This window comes from Mus pahari, chromosome 4 (genome assembly GCF_900095145.1).
Source record: "Mus pahari chromosome 4, PAHARI_EIJ_v1.1, whole genome shotgun sequence".
NCBI lineage: Eukaryota > Metazoa > Chordata > Mammalia > Rodentia > Muridae > Mus > Mus pahari.
The window spans coordinates 61,647,320-61,662,706 of NC_034593.1; the positions used below are offsets into that span (position 1 = coordinate 61,647,320).

General features: G+C 45.6%; 1 protein-coding gene across 3 annotated transcripts in view; it reads left to right on the forward strand.

Annotated features, from left to right (window-relative positions):
• Positions 1 to 12,960, forward strand: part of Ppm1l (protein phosphatase, Mg2+/Mn2+ dependent 1L) — a 243,379-nt gene extending 230,419 nt beyond the window's left edge. For all 3 annotated transcript variants that reach the window (XM_021196357.2, XM_029537972.1, XM_029537973.1), the window contains exons 3-4: positions 7,065 to 7,226; positions 10,416 to 12,960. In XM_021196357.2, the coding sequence (XP_021052016.1) occupies positions 7,065 to 7,226; positions 10,416 to 10,762 (509 nt within the window). In that variant the 3' untranslated portion in view covers positions 10,763 to 12,960. The remainder of the gene's footprint in view (positions 1 to 7,064; positions 7,227 to 10,415) is intronic.
• The last annotated feature ends 2,427 nt before the right edge of the window (positions 12,961 to 15,387 follow it).

Genomic DNA, 15,387 nt, shown 5'->3' on the forward strand with positions numbered 1-15,387 from the left:
GCAGATGTGTGAGCTAGCATCAAGAGCAGATGTGTGAGCTAGCATTAAGGGCAGATATGTGAGCAAGACAAGAGCAGATGTGTGAGCTAGCATCAAGAGCAGATGTGTGAACTAGCATTAAGGGCAGATATGTGAGCAAGACAAGAGCAGATGTGTGAGCTAACATCAAGAGCAGATGTGTGAGCAAGACAAGAGCAGATGTGTGAGCTAGCATCAAGAGCAGATGTGTGAGCTAGCATTAAGGGCAGATATGTGAGCAAGACAAGAGCAGATGTGTGAGCTAACATCAAGGGCAGATGTGTGAGCAAGACAAGAGCAGATGTGTGAGCAAGACAAGAGCAGATATGTGAGCTAGCATCAAGGGCAGATGTGTGAGCTAGCATTAAGGGCAGATGTGTGAGGTAGCATTAAGGGCAGATGTGTGAGCAAGACAACAGTAGATGTGTGAGCTAGCATCAAGGGCAGATGTGTGAGCAAGACAACAGTAGATGTGTGAGCTAGCATCAAGGGCAGATGTGTGAGCAAGACAAGAGCAGATGTGTGAGCTAGCATTAAGGGCAGAACAGCACAAAGCCCAAATGACAAAAGGCTGGGCATCTGCGAGTAACAAAAGGAGCCAGAATAAGGGAGATGGTGGTTAGAGAGTGTTGGACTGGGGCCAGATCATGCAGGATCTGCCGCTGTTGCTTCTCACATGGCGCTCCGACGGCACCTGACGGCTGACAGTGGCCTGCACTGGCGTCAGCACTGTGAGAGCACGAGAATAGCATGTGTTCCAGAGGTCAGTGCCCTCACTGATGTACTGGATGGCTCAACTGAGGAGCAGAGAAAAGCCAAGTTGGATGCCTAGGCTTCGTCTCAAATACCTGAGTGGACTGTAGTCCCATTTTCTCAGATACAAAGGTCGCAGGGCTTCACTCAGTCTGGACTTTGGAGTCCAGATTGTGCAAACTTACTTTTCCAGATGTTTGTTGATATTTTTATTGTTGTGATTGTTCTCTAACACAGCACCTCCAGTAGCCCAGGTTACTCTCAAACTCACTGTCTCGATCGTTGATTATCCTTGAACTCCCATTTGTCCCTCCTTACCTCCAGAGTGCAGAAATTACAGGTATACCCTTGTTTAGATTGTTTTTTAATGTTAAGTTTCCAAGATCTCATCCCTATTAATTAATAGAACCTCATGAAAATTAGATCATTAGTGTAAAAACATACTGAGGTTCAAAATTAAGGAATAATGTAGCTTGATGAATATCATTAAAATGGAATAAATCAATTTAACTCACAACTATTAACCAAAGTATCAAGGTTAGTTTTCTCCAGCATATCGAAGAAAGTGAGATTGCAAGCATTTTCTCCTGGGAGGTGTTTTTCTGGAGATTCTTGGCAGCCGAGTAGTTTGTGCTACAGGGTAATATTATACTATAAACAGTTTTGTAACCTTGGGCTAAGACTGCAAAGCCCAAACAATGCATTGTTTGTGCCCCAATGTCCTGGCTTCTTTCTGGTCATTCTGCATTGGTTCCACATAGATTATTTCTCCAAACCCATACAGCCCTAGGGTAGGAAGAGGGTGTGTTTGTTCTGTTGTTTTTCTGTAGAGAGGACCCTGAACATGTTCCTATATAGCAACATACACACACACACACACACACCTGTAACTCTGTTCCTGCCACCTGCATACCACCATTTGGCCAAACCTAAGAGTCTCTTACTAATGTAGGCAGTATGATACTGAACCCTATGTCTTGAGGTAGATGTGAAACCTGACTCAAAGGACTCCAACAGAAAAGAAATTTATTGTCACACAGAACAAAAACATGCTGGGGCAGAAAGGTTTAACCGTATCCATGATATTGAACAGTTGGGATGGAGCCAGATTATGTGAGATCTGCCACTGGCAGAAATGACAGGAACCATGAGTGTACTGGCTGGTTTTTGTGTGTCAACTTGACACAGGCTGGAGTTATCACAGAGAAAGGAGCTTCAGTTGGGGAAATGCCTCCATGAGATCCAGCTGTAAGGCATTTTCTCAATTAGTGATCAAGCGGGGAGGGCCCCTTGTGGCTGCTGCCATCTCTGGGCTGGTAGTCTTAGGTTCTGTAAGAGAGCAGGCTGGGCAAGCCAGGAAAAGCAAGCCAGTAAGTAACATCCCTCCATGGCCTCTGCATCAGCTCCTGCCTCATGACCTGCTTGAGTTCCAGTCCTGACATTCTTTGGTGATGAACAGCAATGTGGAAAGTGTAAGCTGAATAAACCCTTTCCTTCCCAACTTGTTTCTTGGTCATGATGTTTGTGCAGGAATAGAAACCCTGACTAAGACAATGAGCTTTCCATGGTCCCTACTCTTAGATGCTGAGATTGTCCCCTCCATCCCAAGCCAGCTGCCCCTGTTCAGTGAAACTCACTGGACAATACTGGGCCAAAGAAATGGTTCTTTTCTGCTCTGCATCTGTCTGTGAGAGCAAAGGCCTTTCTCAGAAACTCACAGTAAACATCCCTGGTTCCAGGAAGCAGACAGTTTTCTGCCCAGAGATAGAGACATTATTCTAAACCACCCCCTTCTTCTTACACCCTCCCTGATGGGCCTACACAATGTGGTTTAAAATCCATGTGCCATCCTCTGTCCCTATGGTTACTGTATTAATTCTGATCCTCGTTAGCTCAGTCTGTCCTCATTGTGAAACTATGATACCGAAAACCCTGCAGTGATTCTTAGTCATAGCTAGGATAGAAAGCTCAGGTTGCTTTGTAGCTGCAGCTCTGACTCTTTCTCTTCCTTACCTAATAGCTCAGTGAGCCAACAGACAGATAATCTGATTGCAGTGGAGTTGGGGAAAGGCCCAGACCCCAGCCATGTGCCCTCTCCCTCACCACCACCCCCCCATACAGGAGGCCCTTTCCCTGGATCCCTGTAAATACAGGCGGAAGGAAATATCAGCTAAGAAGCTGGAATGAGTGTCGACTGATGGCATAAGGTTAAATGGTGTAGGAACCATTGGTGGAACATCCTTACCTTGAGAGCTCAGAGAAGGGAAGGTCAAAAGAGCTCTGTCGGTTCTCTTGCATGCACCCACACGCCATGTAACACCCAGTAAAGCAGTTTTACCTTTCAAACTCCAGTGTGCCACACAGACGATGTATGCTCTGATTGTATCAGACAAGTTTAGCCAAGCTAAACGTAGAACAAAGTAAAATAGTCACAGATCAAATTCAACTAACACAACGACTCAAGGGTAACGATTCTGGATAGTTGAGTTGTCTTTATAGAATGTTAAAGATGTTTTAGTGATTTTACTTAGATCGTCTTCATGTATGTACATATTTTAGCAAGTGTCTACTGTATTAAGTTTCCATAGTACCCCCTCAAATGGCCCTTAAGCTTACTGCCTCTCCCACATTCCTTCCTTCATCCCCCTCTTCACTCTCACTCTCTACTTGCTCCTCCTGTTCTAGTCCCCTGCATCCATCCATAAATATCTGTTTTCTTCCCCTTTCCTAGGGAGATCTATCTGTCCCTCTAGTCCCTACTGTATACCTAACCACTGTACTTCCGCTGATTGTAGCTTGGTCATCATAGACTTAACAGCTAATATCCACTCATAACTGAATATATACCATATCTGTCTTTCTGTACCTGGGCTACCTCACTCAGGATAATTTTTTTTTTCTAGTCCTATCCATTTACCTGTGGGTTTTATTATTTTGTTTTTGGGGTTTTTTTGTTTTTGTTGTTGTTTGGGGGGTTTTGTCGTTGTTGTTGTTTTAGTTTTTTCGAGACAGGGTTTCTCTGTATAGCTCTGGCTGTCCTGGAACTCACTTTGTAGACCAGGCTGGCCTTGAACTCAGAAATCCTACTGCCTCTGCCTCCCAAGTGCTGGGGTTAAAGGTGCGTGCCACCACACCTGGCTATTATTTTGTTTTTTAATGGCTGAGTAATATTCCATTCTGTAAATGTACCACCTTTTCTTTATCCGTTCATCTGTTGAGGGACAGGATGGGACATTGTTTCCCATGCCTGGCCGTTATGACTAGAGCAGTAGTGAGCGTGGCTGAGCAAGCGCCTCTGCAGCAGCATAGAAGCGTCCTTTGGGTACATGCCCATGAGTGATAGAGCTAGACCTTGAAGTAAATCGATTCCCATCTTCCTCAGGAACCAGCACAGTTTTCCACGGTGGCTTCACACATTCAAACTCCCACCAGCAATGGGTGAATGCCCCCTTTACACAACACTCTCATCAGCATGAGCTGCCATTTCCTTTATTGACCTTGGCCATTCTGACAGGTGTAAGACGGAATCTCAAAGTCATTTTTATTTGCATGTCCCTGGTGACCAAGGATGTTGTGCTGACTTTTGTGTCACCTTGACACAAGCTAAAGTCATCAGAGAGAAGGAAAACCCAATTGAGAAAATGCCTCCATAAGACTGGGCTGTCGACAATCTTGTAGGGTATTTTCTTAATTACTGATCACAGAGTGCCCAGTTCATTGTGGGCGGTGCCTTCCCTGGACTGCTTGTCCTGGGTTCTATAAGAAAGCAGGCTGCGCAAGCCATGAGGAGCAAGCCAGTAAGCAGCATCCCTCCACGGCCTCTGCATCAGCTCCTGCATCCTGCCCTGTTTGAGTTCTTGTCTTCAACGATAAACAGTGACATGGAAGCAGAAGTCAAATAAACCCTTCCCAAGTTGCTTTTAGGTCATGATGGGTTTTTTGTTGTTGTTGTTCCTGTTTTTATCACAGAAATAGTGTCACTAACAAGGAGAGATGTTAAACATTTCTTTTAAGTGATTCTCAACCATTTGTTATTCCTCTTTTGGGGAATCTCCTTTTAGATATGTACCCCATGTTAAAACTATTTTTCTCTTTTTTTAGTATAGATTAGAGTTTATTGAGGGCATGGGAAGGGGAGTTAAGAAGGTAATAGAAGCAGAGAAAGGCAGAGAGAGAGAAGTAGAGGAGTAGAGGAGAAGAGACTGGCCATGAGCACATGGGGAGAGAGAGGAGAAGGGAATGGGGAAAGGGGTAGGGCAAGAGCAAGGCAAAGCAAGAGGAGAATAAGAATAAGTGTTTGTTTTCTTAACATCTAGATTTTTTTTTTTTTTTTTAGTTCTTAGTGTATTTTGGATATTAGCCATCTGTCACATGTGTAGTTGGTAGAAATCTTTTCCCATGCTGTAGGCTGCTGCTTTGTCTGAATGACCGTGTCTTTGCCGCACAGACAATTTTCAGTTTTATGGGATCCTCTTAGTGCCTGGGCTATCGGTATCCTGTTCAGAAAGTCATCTTGTCCTGTGCCAGTGAGTTCAGGGCTCCACCTTCTCTTCGCTCAGGCTCAGTTTTATGTTGAAGTCTTTGATACATTTGGAGTTGGGTTTTAAACAGCATGAGAAGTAAGGATCTATTTGGATTCTTTTATATGCAGCCATTTTATATGCAGCCATCTAGTTTGACCAGCACCATTTGTTGAAGATGCTGTCTCTTTTCAGGGTGTGTGTTTTGTGCCTCTTTACCAAAAGTCCTGTTAATATAGGTGTATGGACTTGTCTGAGTCTTCAGTTTAAGTCATCGACTGATGTGTCTGGTTTTGTGCCGATACCATACTGTTTTCTTTATTATTTCTATATTATGTACAGTTTGAGACAGGAGATGGTGATACCTTCTTCAATTCTTTTATTATTCAGGATTCTTTAAGCTATCCTGTTTTGTGTGTGTGTGTGTGTGTGTGTGTGTTTCTATATGAAACTGAAAATTCTCTTTTCAGTATCTATTAAAGAATTGTGTTGGGATTTTATTGGGGATTTCACTGAATCTGTGGATTACTTTGGGTAGGATGGCCATTTTCACTGTATTAATCCTACTAATCCATGTGCAGAGAGGAGAGGGAAAGACCTTGGAATGCTCAGCTCTAAATAGAATGTCTCCATTGAATCCCTCCCCTGGGGCCCAGGGAACCCTGAGGAAGAGGAGGCAGAAGAGTGTAAGAGCCAGAGCGGATGGAGGGTACCCAATCATTTTCCCTAATTTAGAAGAACAGAATTTTAAGCAGATTTATAATTGAATATGCTGATTATTGTAACTGATCTCCTGCTCATATCGACCTGTATTTATTCTCGCTGTTTACAAACGGGGTCCACTTTTTGTTGGATGAAGAGTAAAAGGTTATTTTGATGCAGTTTATTTTATCGATTGCAACTTTCTCAATGAGGAAGGGCCTGGAAGACCAGTGAGTACTTTTGAACAAGTAAAAGAGCCATCCATTTGAGGCAAGAGAGAAATGAGCCGTAAGGTGTGCGTTTCGGCAGACAGGTGACCACTGACAGTGGCAGGCAGGGGTCAGAGGGAGAGAGGAGACTGTTTCATTCTTTTTGCTTTATCCATATTCACTTCAGAAGGAACTGAGGAAAGCTTGTCTTTGGGCGTCGCGTGAGGGCTTCCGGCCAGCAAGTGATCGGACCACCTCAGTCCCACTTCCGTCTTCCGTGTAGATGTCTCTGCTTCTGCCATTGTACCCTGCCCCTGCACACCTGGGCCGGGCTGCCCTTTTTCTAGTCCCTGGTCTCTGCTCTCAGACTTTCTATATTTGGGCTTGACCTTTCCTGACAGTACTGGTTTTGTCACCGCGCCACAGGATATTGTTGTTGACATCTGCCTCTTCCTCGGGAGCCAGCCCTGCCCCCACCTATATGCGTTCACGCTTGCCACTGGGGCTTCTCAGAGACTCGGTACCAACAAGAAGATGAAAACATGGACCAGCTGTCTGATTCTGATTCTCCCCTAATCCTGTTGAATGTGGTGTCTTAAATTGAGAGTAGCAGAAACAAAGTGATTTAGGAAAATGATACTGTTCCTCTAGCCTGTTTCAGTGACAGCGTAACACGGTTAAGAAAATGGCCTGTCAGATTTGATCAGTGATGTTGAAGTGAATCGTGATTATTCCCAGAGTAGCTGGAGTAACACTCCTCTGGCAAGAGAGGCTCTAAGGACGGGAGTCTGCTGGCCTGGAGAAGCAGGGGACCGTCTGTGCCCTGCCCCCACCTACACTGCCTCTTTCTTCTGTCTTGCAGGCACAACGTGCTTGATCGCTCTACTCTCAGATAAAGACCTCACCGTGGCCAACGTTGGTGACTCTCGAGGAGTCTTGTGTGACAAAGATGGCAATGCCATTCCCTTGTCTCACGATCACAAGCCGTACCAGCTGAAGGAAAGGAAGAGGATAAAGCGAGCTGGTGAGTTCATGGCGCCCCACCCCCCACGCCCTGGGGGAAGCCTACCATCTTGTTTGGTGCTCTGGGTGCTTGCTTGGAGAGTTTCCACAGGAGCACATAAGCCCAGGCTAGCCCTATTCTCCTGCCTCCATCTCCCAAGTCCTTCAGTGCGACTCTTGGTCACTGCAGGTGGTTAGCTTCTGCCCGGTGAGATAATGAGATGAGCCTGATGAACATTTGAGCCTTCCCAGCAGGGGCTGAGTGACTGAGAATAAAAGTGCTGAGTTGTATTGTAGCCTCTCACCTCAGGTCCTACTTGAGACTCAGGATGAATGTTTTGAAGGAAACATTTGAATGGAGGATTTCCTTGGGTTTTCTGTTGGTGAAATAAAACCGTGTTTGCGAAGCATCCATCCAGCTTCAGTGAGCTCCAGAAAAGATGAATAGAACGCTCGGCCATTCATTTATAAATGTGTGCACCATCTTCCCGGGGGAGCTCACCCGAGTGAACTGAAGATCCACATGGCTAAGTTTTATGACACAGATGCCCCTGGAAGCTCTATTGTGGTGTCCAGTGTGTGCCCTTGAGATTTCACAATCATGCTGTCCCTGTCCCCTCCCTGTCATACCTGACACGCTGCCACTCTACAGTGTTTCCTTATAGAAGAAAATTTGAACACTGTCTCCAAGATCAATCTGACCTGTTCTGTTTTTTTTTTTTTCCATAAAGTAGGCAAGGGTGTATTTTTTTAAAAATATTTTTACTCTGAGAATTTCAATGTATTTTGATCATATTCACTCTTCTCCCCCAAATCCACCCAGCTCTATCCCTTACCTTTACTTGTTAGGGTTCCTTAAATGGTCAGAACTGATATGTGTGTGTATGTAATATATTATGTATAGTGTATTATATGTATTATTGTTTATACTATTAAATAATCATAAATATATATGAGATTTATCTGACTATCTTAAAAGCGATGGTCCAGCTAGTCCAACCATGGCTTTCTCACAATGAAAAAAGGCAAAGAACCCATCAGTTGAAGAGTCCACAAGGCAGGATGTGTCAGCTGGTCTTTAGTCTACATTGAATCCCAAAGAAATAGGTTCTAATACTGGCGGCGTAATGCCTCAGCAGCAGGATAGATGAACTTGCCAGCAAGAGTGAAGGCAAGGAGGCAAAAAAAGCAGAATCTTCCCTCATCCGTGTCCTTTTATGCATGTGGGCTGCTGCCAGAAGGTGTAGCCCAGAGTTAGGGTGAATCGTCCCACCTCAGACAATCCAGTCAAGAAAATCCCTCACGGACATACACAGCTGCTTGAGGGTGTGTCCTAGATAGAGTCAAGTTGAGAGCCAAGATTAGCCATCACATCACCCTCACAACCTTGTGGCTTTCCCCCCACCTACCTGTGCTACCCAGGTGAGCACATCCACTGAGAACAGAGTCTCACTACCAAGGGCCACACCCTTGAAGAAATGGACTCTTTCTTCCGTAGCTATCAGTTGCCAGTGGCTTCTCAGCTAGGGGTGGACCTTCACGCCCGCCTCTCACCTCCATGCTTGAATGTTGTGTGACTTGGGTTTTCACAGGTGCTATGCATACTGTCTCAGTGTCGTGAGTTTTGTGTGCGCAGATGCCCTGCCATTTCTCTTGTGCTCCTCTGCCACCTCTGACTCTTACACTCTTGCTCCATGCCTCCTCTGCCTCCGTCATCTCCAAACCTTAGGCAGAGAAGGAGGATATAGATGTTCCATTTAGGGCTAAACATGCTCCGGTCTCGTGTTCTATGTATCTGGACCAGTTGTGAACTCTGTTTTAATGGCCCTAAATACCTTGAGGAGGAATTATGAGTTTTGTCATCTCTGTGTTTATTATGACCATAGATGTCACGACATCTCTCTTCCTCCTACTTAGCATGACAGGAAGTTCCAGCCATATGTGTTGACCTTTCTGTCTCTGCTTTTCACTACCAGCATCAGTGTTAGCTTCCATTCACCATGTGTAGGAACCAAGCTTATACATTCTGTGAAGACTATAATGTTAAAATCGCTCTATAGCCAGTAAACTGGAACTTCAGAGAGACTGGTGCCCACAGACATACAGCCATAGAGTGACAAGCCAGAACTGAAGCCATTACTGACTATACAGTCCAGGCCCTACACCGCATGTTTAGGAATTGCCCAGTGTTCTGCCCACCGTTCCCTTAAAGCTAACTGCGCTGTGACAGTCACTCCTACAAGCCATTCCTCCATCCTGCCTGACTTCAGTGGTTAGCAGACACTAACCTGTCACAGAAGCGAACTGCTTGATGCCTGTGACGTTCAGTAAGTATGGCTTTTCTCTCCTCCAGATTGTCGGGGAAAGGTCTAGATCTTACGTAAAATAGCCTGGAAAATCTCCTTCTACAGAGTGGATATTCAATAGATGTCTGACAAATATGTGAATGAACAAAGTTCTGCCTCCTTTAAAGAAAGCCTAATGGAATCCAGGGGTGGTGTACATGTCTTTAATCCCAGTGCTCAGGAGGTGGAGACAGGGGAATCGGAAATTCAAGGCCAACAACAGCCAGATAGTGAGTTCAAGACTACCTTAGACCAGAAGAGGCTTTCTCTCAAAAGGGGGAGGGGGGAAGGAAGGGGGGGGAAGGGAGAAGAAAGAATGGATACCGCTGAGCAAATGTGCTGTCAGGCACGGTGCTAGGGCACGTGTATGGACTAATGTCTTATGTTCTCACAATATAGTGGAAGAGATATTATAGTCATTTGGCAGCTGGGAGGATACAGCATCCAAATAGGGGAGTATTTCTCATCCACAGTCACTAAATATGCCTAAAAGGTGGTTTCCCTTGATTGCAGTTCTTGAGATCCACATCAGCATGTCCAAGAGTGACCCCGCTAAGTGACTATTTCAGAGCTGTCTCCCTGCCTCTCCACCTACATTTCAGCACACTCTTCAAGCACCCATGCTGAAGAGTTGCCACAGAGGGTTATTAAAGCTCTGTCCCCACCCATACTCTACCCTTAATATTCTTGTAAGCATTAGCACTGCCAAGAATGAGAGCATGAAATTCCACTCCAGGCCCTGCAGCAAGATGCAGGTGACAAAGGTGAAGGAGGGGTGCTTGTGGCTCAGATCTCTTGTAGCAGACCAGCTTGTGGTATGCGCACCCAGACCGTAATGGGCTAACAGGCTCCCTCTGTCTTTCCAGGTGGGTTCATCAGCTTTAATGGCTCCTGGAGGGTCCAGGGAATCCTAGCCATGTCTCGATCCCTGGGAGATTATCCACTGAAAAATCTCAACGTGGTCATCCCAGACCCAGACATCTTGACCTTTGACCTGGACAAGCTGCAGCCCGAGTTCATGATCTTGGCATCCGATGGCCTATGGGATGCTTTCAGCAATGAAGAAGCAGTTCGATTCATCAAGGAGCGCTTGGATGAGCCCCACTTTGGGGCCAAAAGCATCGTCCTGCAGTCCTTTTACAGAGGCTGCCCTGACAACATCACCGTCATGGTGGTGAAGTTCAGGAATAGCAGCAAAACGGAAGAGCACTGAGCCCCGCAGGAACTCAGCTGCCCCAAACTAGAGGACTCTCAACATACTGTTCTCTTCATGTAGCAAAAGGTGTGGGCATTATAATTAGGATCATGCATCCCAACACAGAACCCCCTTCCCTGACGGCCTTGAATCCCTTTGGAGTACTGGGCAGAGGGTTCCCTGGCTGACACCACAGAGAGGCTGCTAAGTTTGTGTTCCCCTGGCCCTTCTATCAGTGTTTGAAACGCACACCAAGGTAGCCACAGATCCCACATATGAGGCAAAGGAAAGGCAGACCATATATTTTCCTTCTTAATAATGTACTTTTCATAATCTCTTTTGTGGTCCTTCAGGGACCTGACATGGCATCCTCTCTGGACCTGGGCAGGGCAAGCCGGTGATGCCAACACATCACCATGACAATGAGGTGGCCGTGCCCTCTGCCTCGAAGCAGTTTCTTCAAAAATGCTCTCCCCTTCTGAGCCTTGGCCTTCAGTACTCCAGCAGCCTGGAAGGAGACATGCAACACTTTGTCATTTGTTGCCTGCTCTTAGAGACTGAAAGTTGGAAAGTCGGTGCAGCTTCCTGCACGCCAGACCTCCCCACTTCCCCTCGCTTCCTTCTTTAGTTCAGTAGAGTCGGGATGTAGTTAGCCAACCCTTATGCCTCTCCTTGTGGAGCGCAGCCTCACCATTTGCTCACACCTTACGATGCATCAAGGGCCACCGCTGACCTCACCGTGAGACGTGAGTCTTTGTCTCCCCTCACCAAGACTCCACAGAGAGGGAAGGAAGCAGGGCGGAAAGCACATCACAGTACAGTATGCCCTTCCTTCTTCAAGGAGGAATTAGACTGGGATGGTTCTCCATGCCCTTTTGAGAACCGCTGTCTGCTCTGGAGAGGAAGGCAGGAATCCTGGGATCACCAGCTCACACTCACCAGCTGCTGGTTTCTGCACAGCCCTTCCCAAGCCCATCCTACCTAATAGCTTTCATGCCTTTCAAACAGTATTGGGAGAAACAGCAACCTAGAATCACCCACAGGCGCTGTACCCAGCTACCACCACAAGTTGGTATTGGGGCACAAACTACTGGGACGTGCTTCCTGGCAAGAGAAAGACCTTTCATGGTCGATTGCAGATCTCTGTCCATACCCAGGCAAATAGGAACTGTCTGCTGTGACCTGGAGGGAAAACAGCAGACTGGCTCCTGGGGACCTGTGTGCATGGGTTGGGAGTTCAAGCAAGAACCCTCAGAGATAAGCAGCAGAGTTACTTGGGGGCCTAAATTACTGCTCTTCCTTCCCTGACACCAAAGTTGTGGGGTTTCTTTTTTCCCAGTCTCTGTACTTTGTAAGTTAATTTATAGGACATATTAGATTGTCCTGTTTGCTGATTGAACCAGCCCCAAAGAGCCAAGATTTTCATTGCAGACCTACACCAGAGCCCGCCTTGTTTTGTTCTCTCAGAGAGGCTGTTTGTCGGCATGACATCTCAAGCCCTGCTCATTAGCTCTCCCTACCCCACTGCCCAGCCCTCTCTCCTTCAGCTGCAGGGCGTGCAGGAAGCCCAGTCTGGACAATGAAAGACTTGGACTCCGAGGACTGCAGACTGTCTGGATTCCTCCGGGAACTTGCTTTCCTCTGACTGCATCGAGAATTAATAATGGCTTCCCAGGAAATTTGCTTACTTTTGTATCTTGTGTTTTCATCATTGGAATTAGGGTCTTTTCTGCTTCTCAGACTGTTTTAGTACAAAATACATTCTGTCGTGTTAGACGGAAGCATTGGCTTGTGGAGAGCCGTGGGCTGATGGGTGTGGATTATGCGTTAGGAGGATGGGGAACAGAGAAGTCAGTTAAACAGTGGGTTTAACCAGTGATGGGATGAGCTTGTTGGCTTAGAATGCTTAGTTAGAACTAAAGGTCCAGCCTCAACAGCCTAGAGAGTCAACTTCTCTTTTCTGTTTTCTGCTTAACACAAAAGTATATAACAAGAGGAAAAACAATAAATTTGAGACACAAATGTTTGGGTGAAGAAAGAAAAAGCTACCAAATTAGGCAGTTGGTACTCCTTGAGCAAGCAGGGTTTCTTAACCAGCATTGCCGACTACCCTAGTTACAGAACCTTCTAATTGAGGTTTATAGATATATCTTGTACATTTTGCTTTGGAGAAGTAACTTATTTAACCAAATAGGAAAAAAAAAAAAAAAAAAAAAGAATATATTTCACTCCTTTCTTGCCTCTTCCCTTTCCCATGGCTTGTAGACTTTTTTAAAGATAGAAATTCTAGGCAAAATGGTAGCATTTTGATAAGTAGCTACGCATAAAGCCGGAGTAGCCCTTCCCCATCCCCTCCTGACCTGTGTCCAGCTGTGGGGGGTCTGCAGTGTGGGCTGGGCGTTCTGGCCACTCCCCTTCTCTAGCAGCCTGGAAGGGTGACTCTAGCTGCAGGAGAATCGGATTTGAGAGAGTACCCATGAAGCTTCCCTAAACAGCACTGCCAAAGCTTTGGGATCGTCCCCAAGGCTCCTCGGACTCCCTACCTAGCCTGAGTTCTAATTGCCAATAGTCCCCACAGTGCCAAACTTGGGAGAGTGTTACGGTGTTTGAGGAACAAAGTTGGCGCTAGCCCCAGGCCCTCACGAACCTTATCTCTGCTGCTCCCCTGGGAATTTGTCCTCCTCGGGTGGGATGGGGGGGGAGGGCAGGGACAGGGATTTTAAAGAACTCACTGCATTTGCAGTTATTTAATAATAAAAATAAATTATACGGACCTAGAACAATCCAAAGCTAGTTCCCAAGACCCGTATTTCTAAAATGTGACCAGCTTTGCCCAAGCCACTCTGGATCACTGTTCTACCATATGGCCGTGTGTGCTCAATCCTGGTGGCCGGTACGCTCTGCCACTTGCTGTGACCGGAAGGGACTGGCCTATTGAATCTGGTCTATGTCAAAACATGACCAAAAGAAGGCTTGGTGACTTAAGCACAGCTTCTGTGATGCAGGTGTAGTGATGTGGACATTTTGCACTGCTGCCGATGATGGCATGGGAGTGCTAGCATTGATGTTTTCATCTTCTGGGGAGGCTCCAGGGAACTGGCCGCAGTTGGCTGGAGTTTCTGGAAATGCATGAAAGAGTCACAAAAGGAGTGACCTCTTTTTCCTTTGCCAGGTGTACTTTGATTTTCCTGTTTGTTTCTTCTCATCGTCCTCCTCTTCCTGATTTCAGAGATTTTTTTTCCTTCCTTTGACCCAGGATTACACAGATCTCCCTGGAATAGTCGCCCAAAATAGCCTTTGTTTGTTATACCAACACTCCTGATTCAGCTCTGGAAAAGATGCCAGTCAGATACTAGGGTGGGGGGGTGTGTGAACTGCCTTTGGCTACATCATTCTCATTTAGGACTTTGGGCTACTTGGGTGCATCTTGCAGAAACAGGAATCTAGTGGCCCTCAACACAAAGAGAACACGTATGCTAAAACTGTTTTTCCAGGTACATGGTTTATTGTCAGAGAAGTTGGGGGAACCATACTTCACAGTGCAAAATAAATTCATGAGCAAGCTAGATGTCATATAGGAGAGGAGAAAACACATACAGAAGCATAATACAGTGTCTGTGAGCTTCTTGTTTTCCAGATTAATTTGATCACAGACATGTCGGAGTAACCCTTCTGACATTTCGGTGGGCTCCTAATTACCCCTTTGGAATGACAGTTTATAAATCAGAAGCACTGAGCCCTCGTCTGCAAGGCTGGCTTAGGAGAGAAGCAGTGTTGGAATGTTATGATTTAATATGACCCACAGTCTCCCATTGACAGCAGGAGGCCAGCAGCCATTTTGAAAGGTCTCCCTCCTTTTCTGTAAGAAGCAAGGGCTTTGCCAGGCTGGGCCACTACAGCCTTCAGTTGTTTCTCTGCTTTCCAAATTAAACCAAAATGTTTGTTATTCCTCATCATTGACACACACCAAAAAAAAAAAAAAGTACATACTTGATTTTATTTTGGTTTTGACATTTAAACTTTTTTTAATGTAGAATAGAAATGTCACCTGTTAATATGAACACACACTTATTATCTTTCCTCTCTTCACACCAGACTCTGTGAAATAATTTGAAATCTAGAATTCATACATCCTGAAATTCATATCCTATATCAGCCCTTCTTTCACACACACACACGGTTAAGTCTGGCAACTTATAAGGCTTGGCCATATTTCCCTAGCCATTATCTCTGCCTTGTCAGGTTTTTTGTGTTTGTGTGTGTGTGTGTGTGTGTGTGTGTGTGTGTTGTTTTTTTTTTTTTTTTTTTTTTTTTTTTGGGGGGGGGGGGGGGGGGGGGGGACAGCTGTAACAAGTAACCCAAATCTATGGGTGAAACACAGAATAGAATAAATCTGGGATACAGTCACTAATTTAAAACTGTATCCAATATTTTGAGGAATATGCCACCTGTATTATAAAAAATAAAAAGCTAAAAATAGCATCCATTAAACTAAGCTGTAGATTGCAGAAGGGCAGGGACAGTTGCTCCAGTGGGGTCCATAGGTACATTTCTGAATGTCCCCTAATACATAAGCATTTGTAGAGGCTTAGGACGCTGCCGCTTTGTCCGCTATTTGTTCCGTTTACCACTGCTGAGCTGCA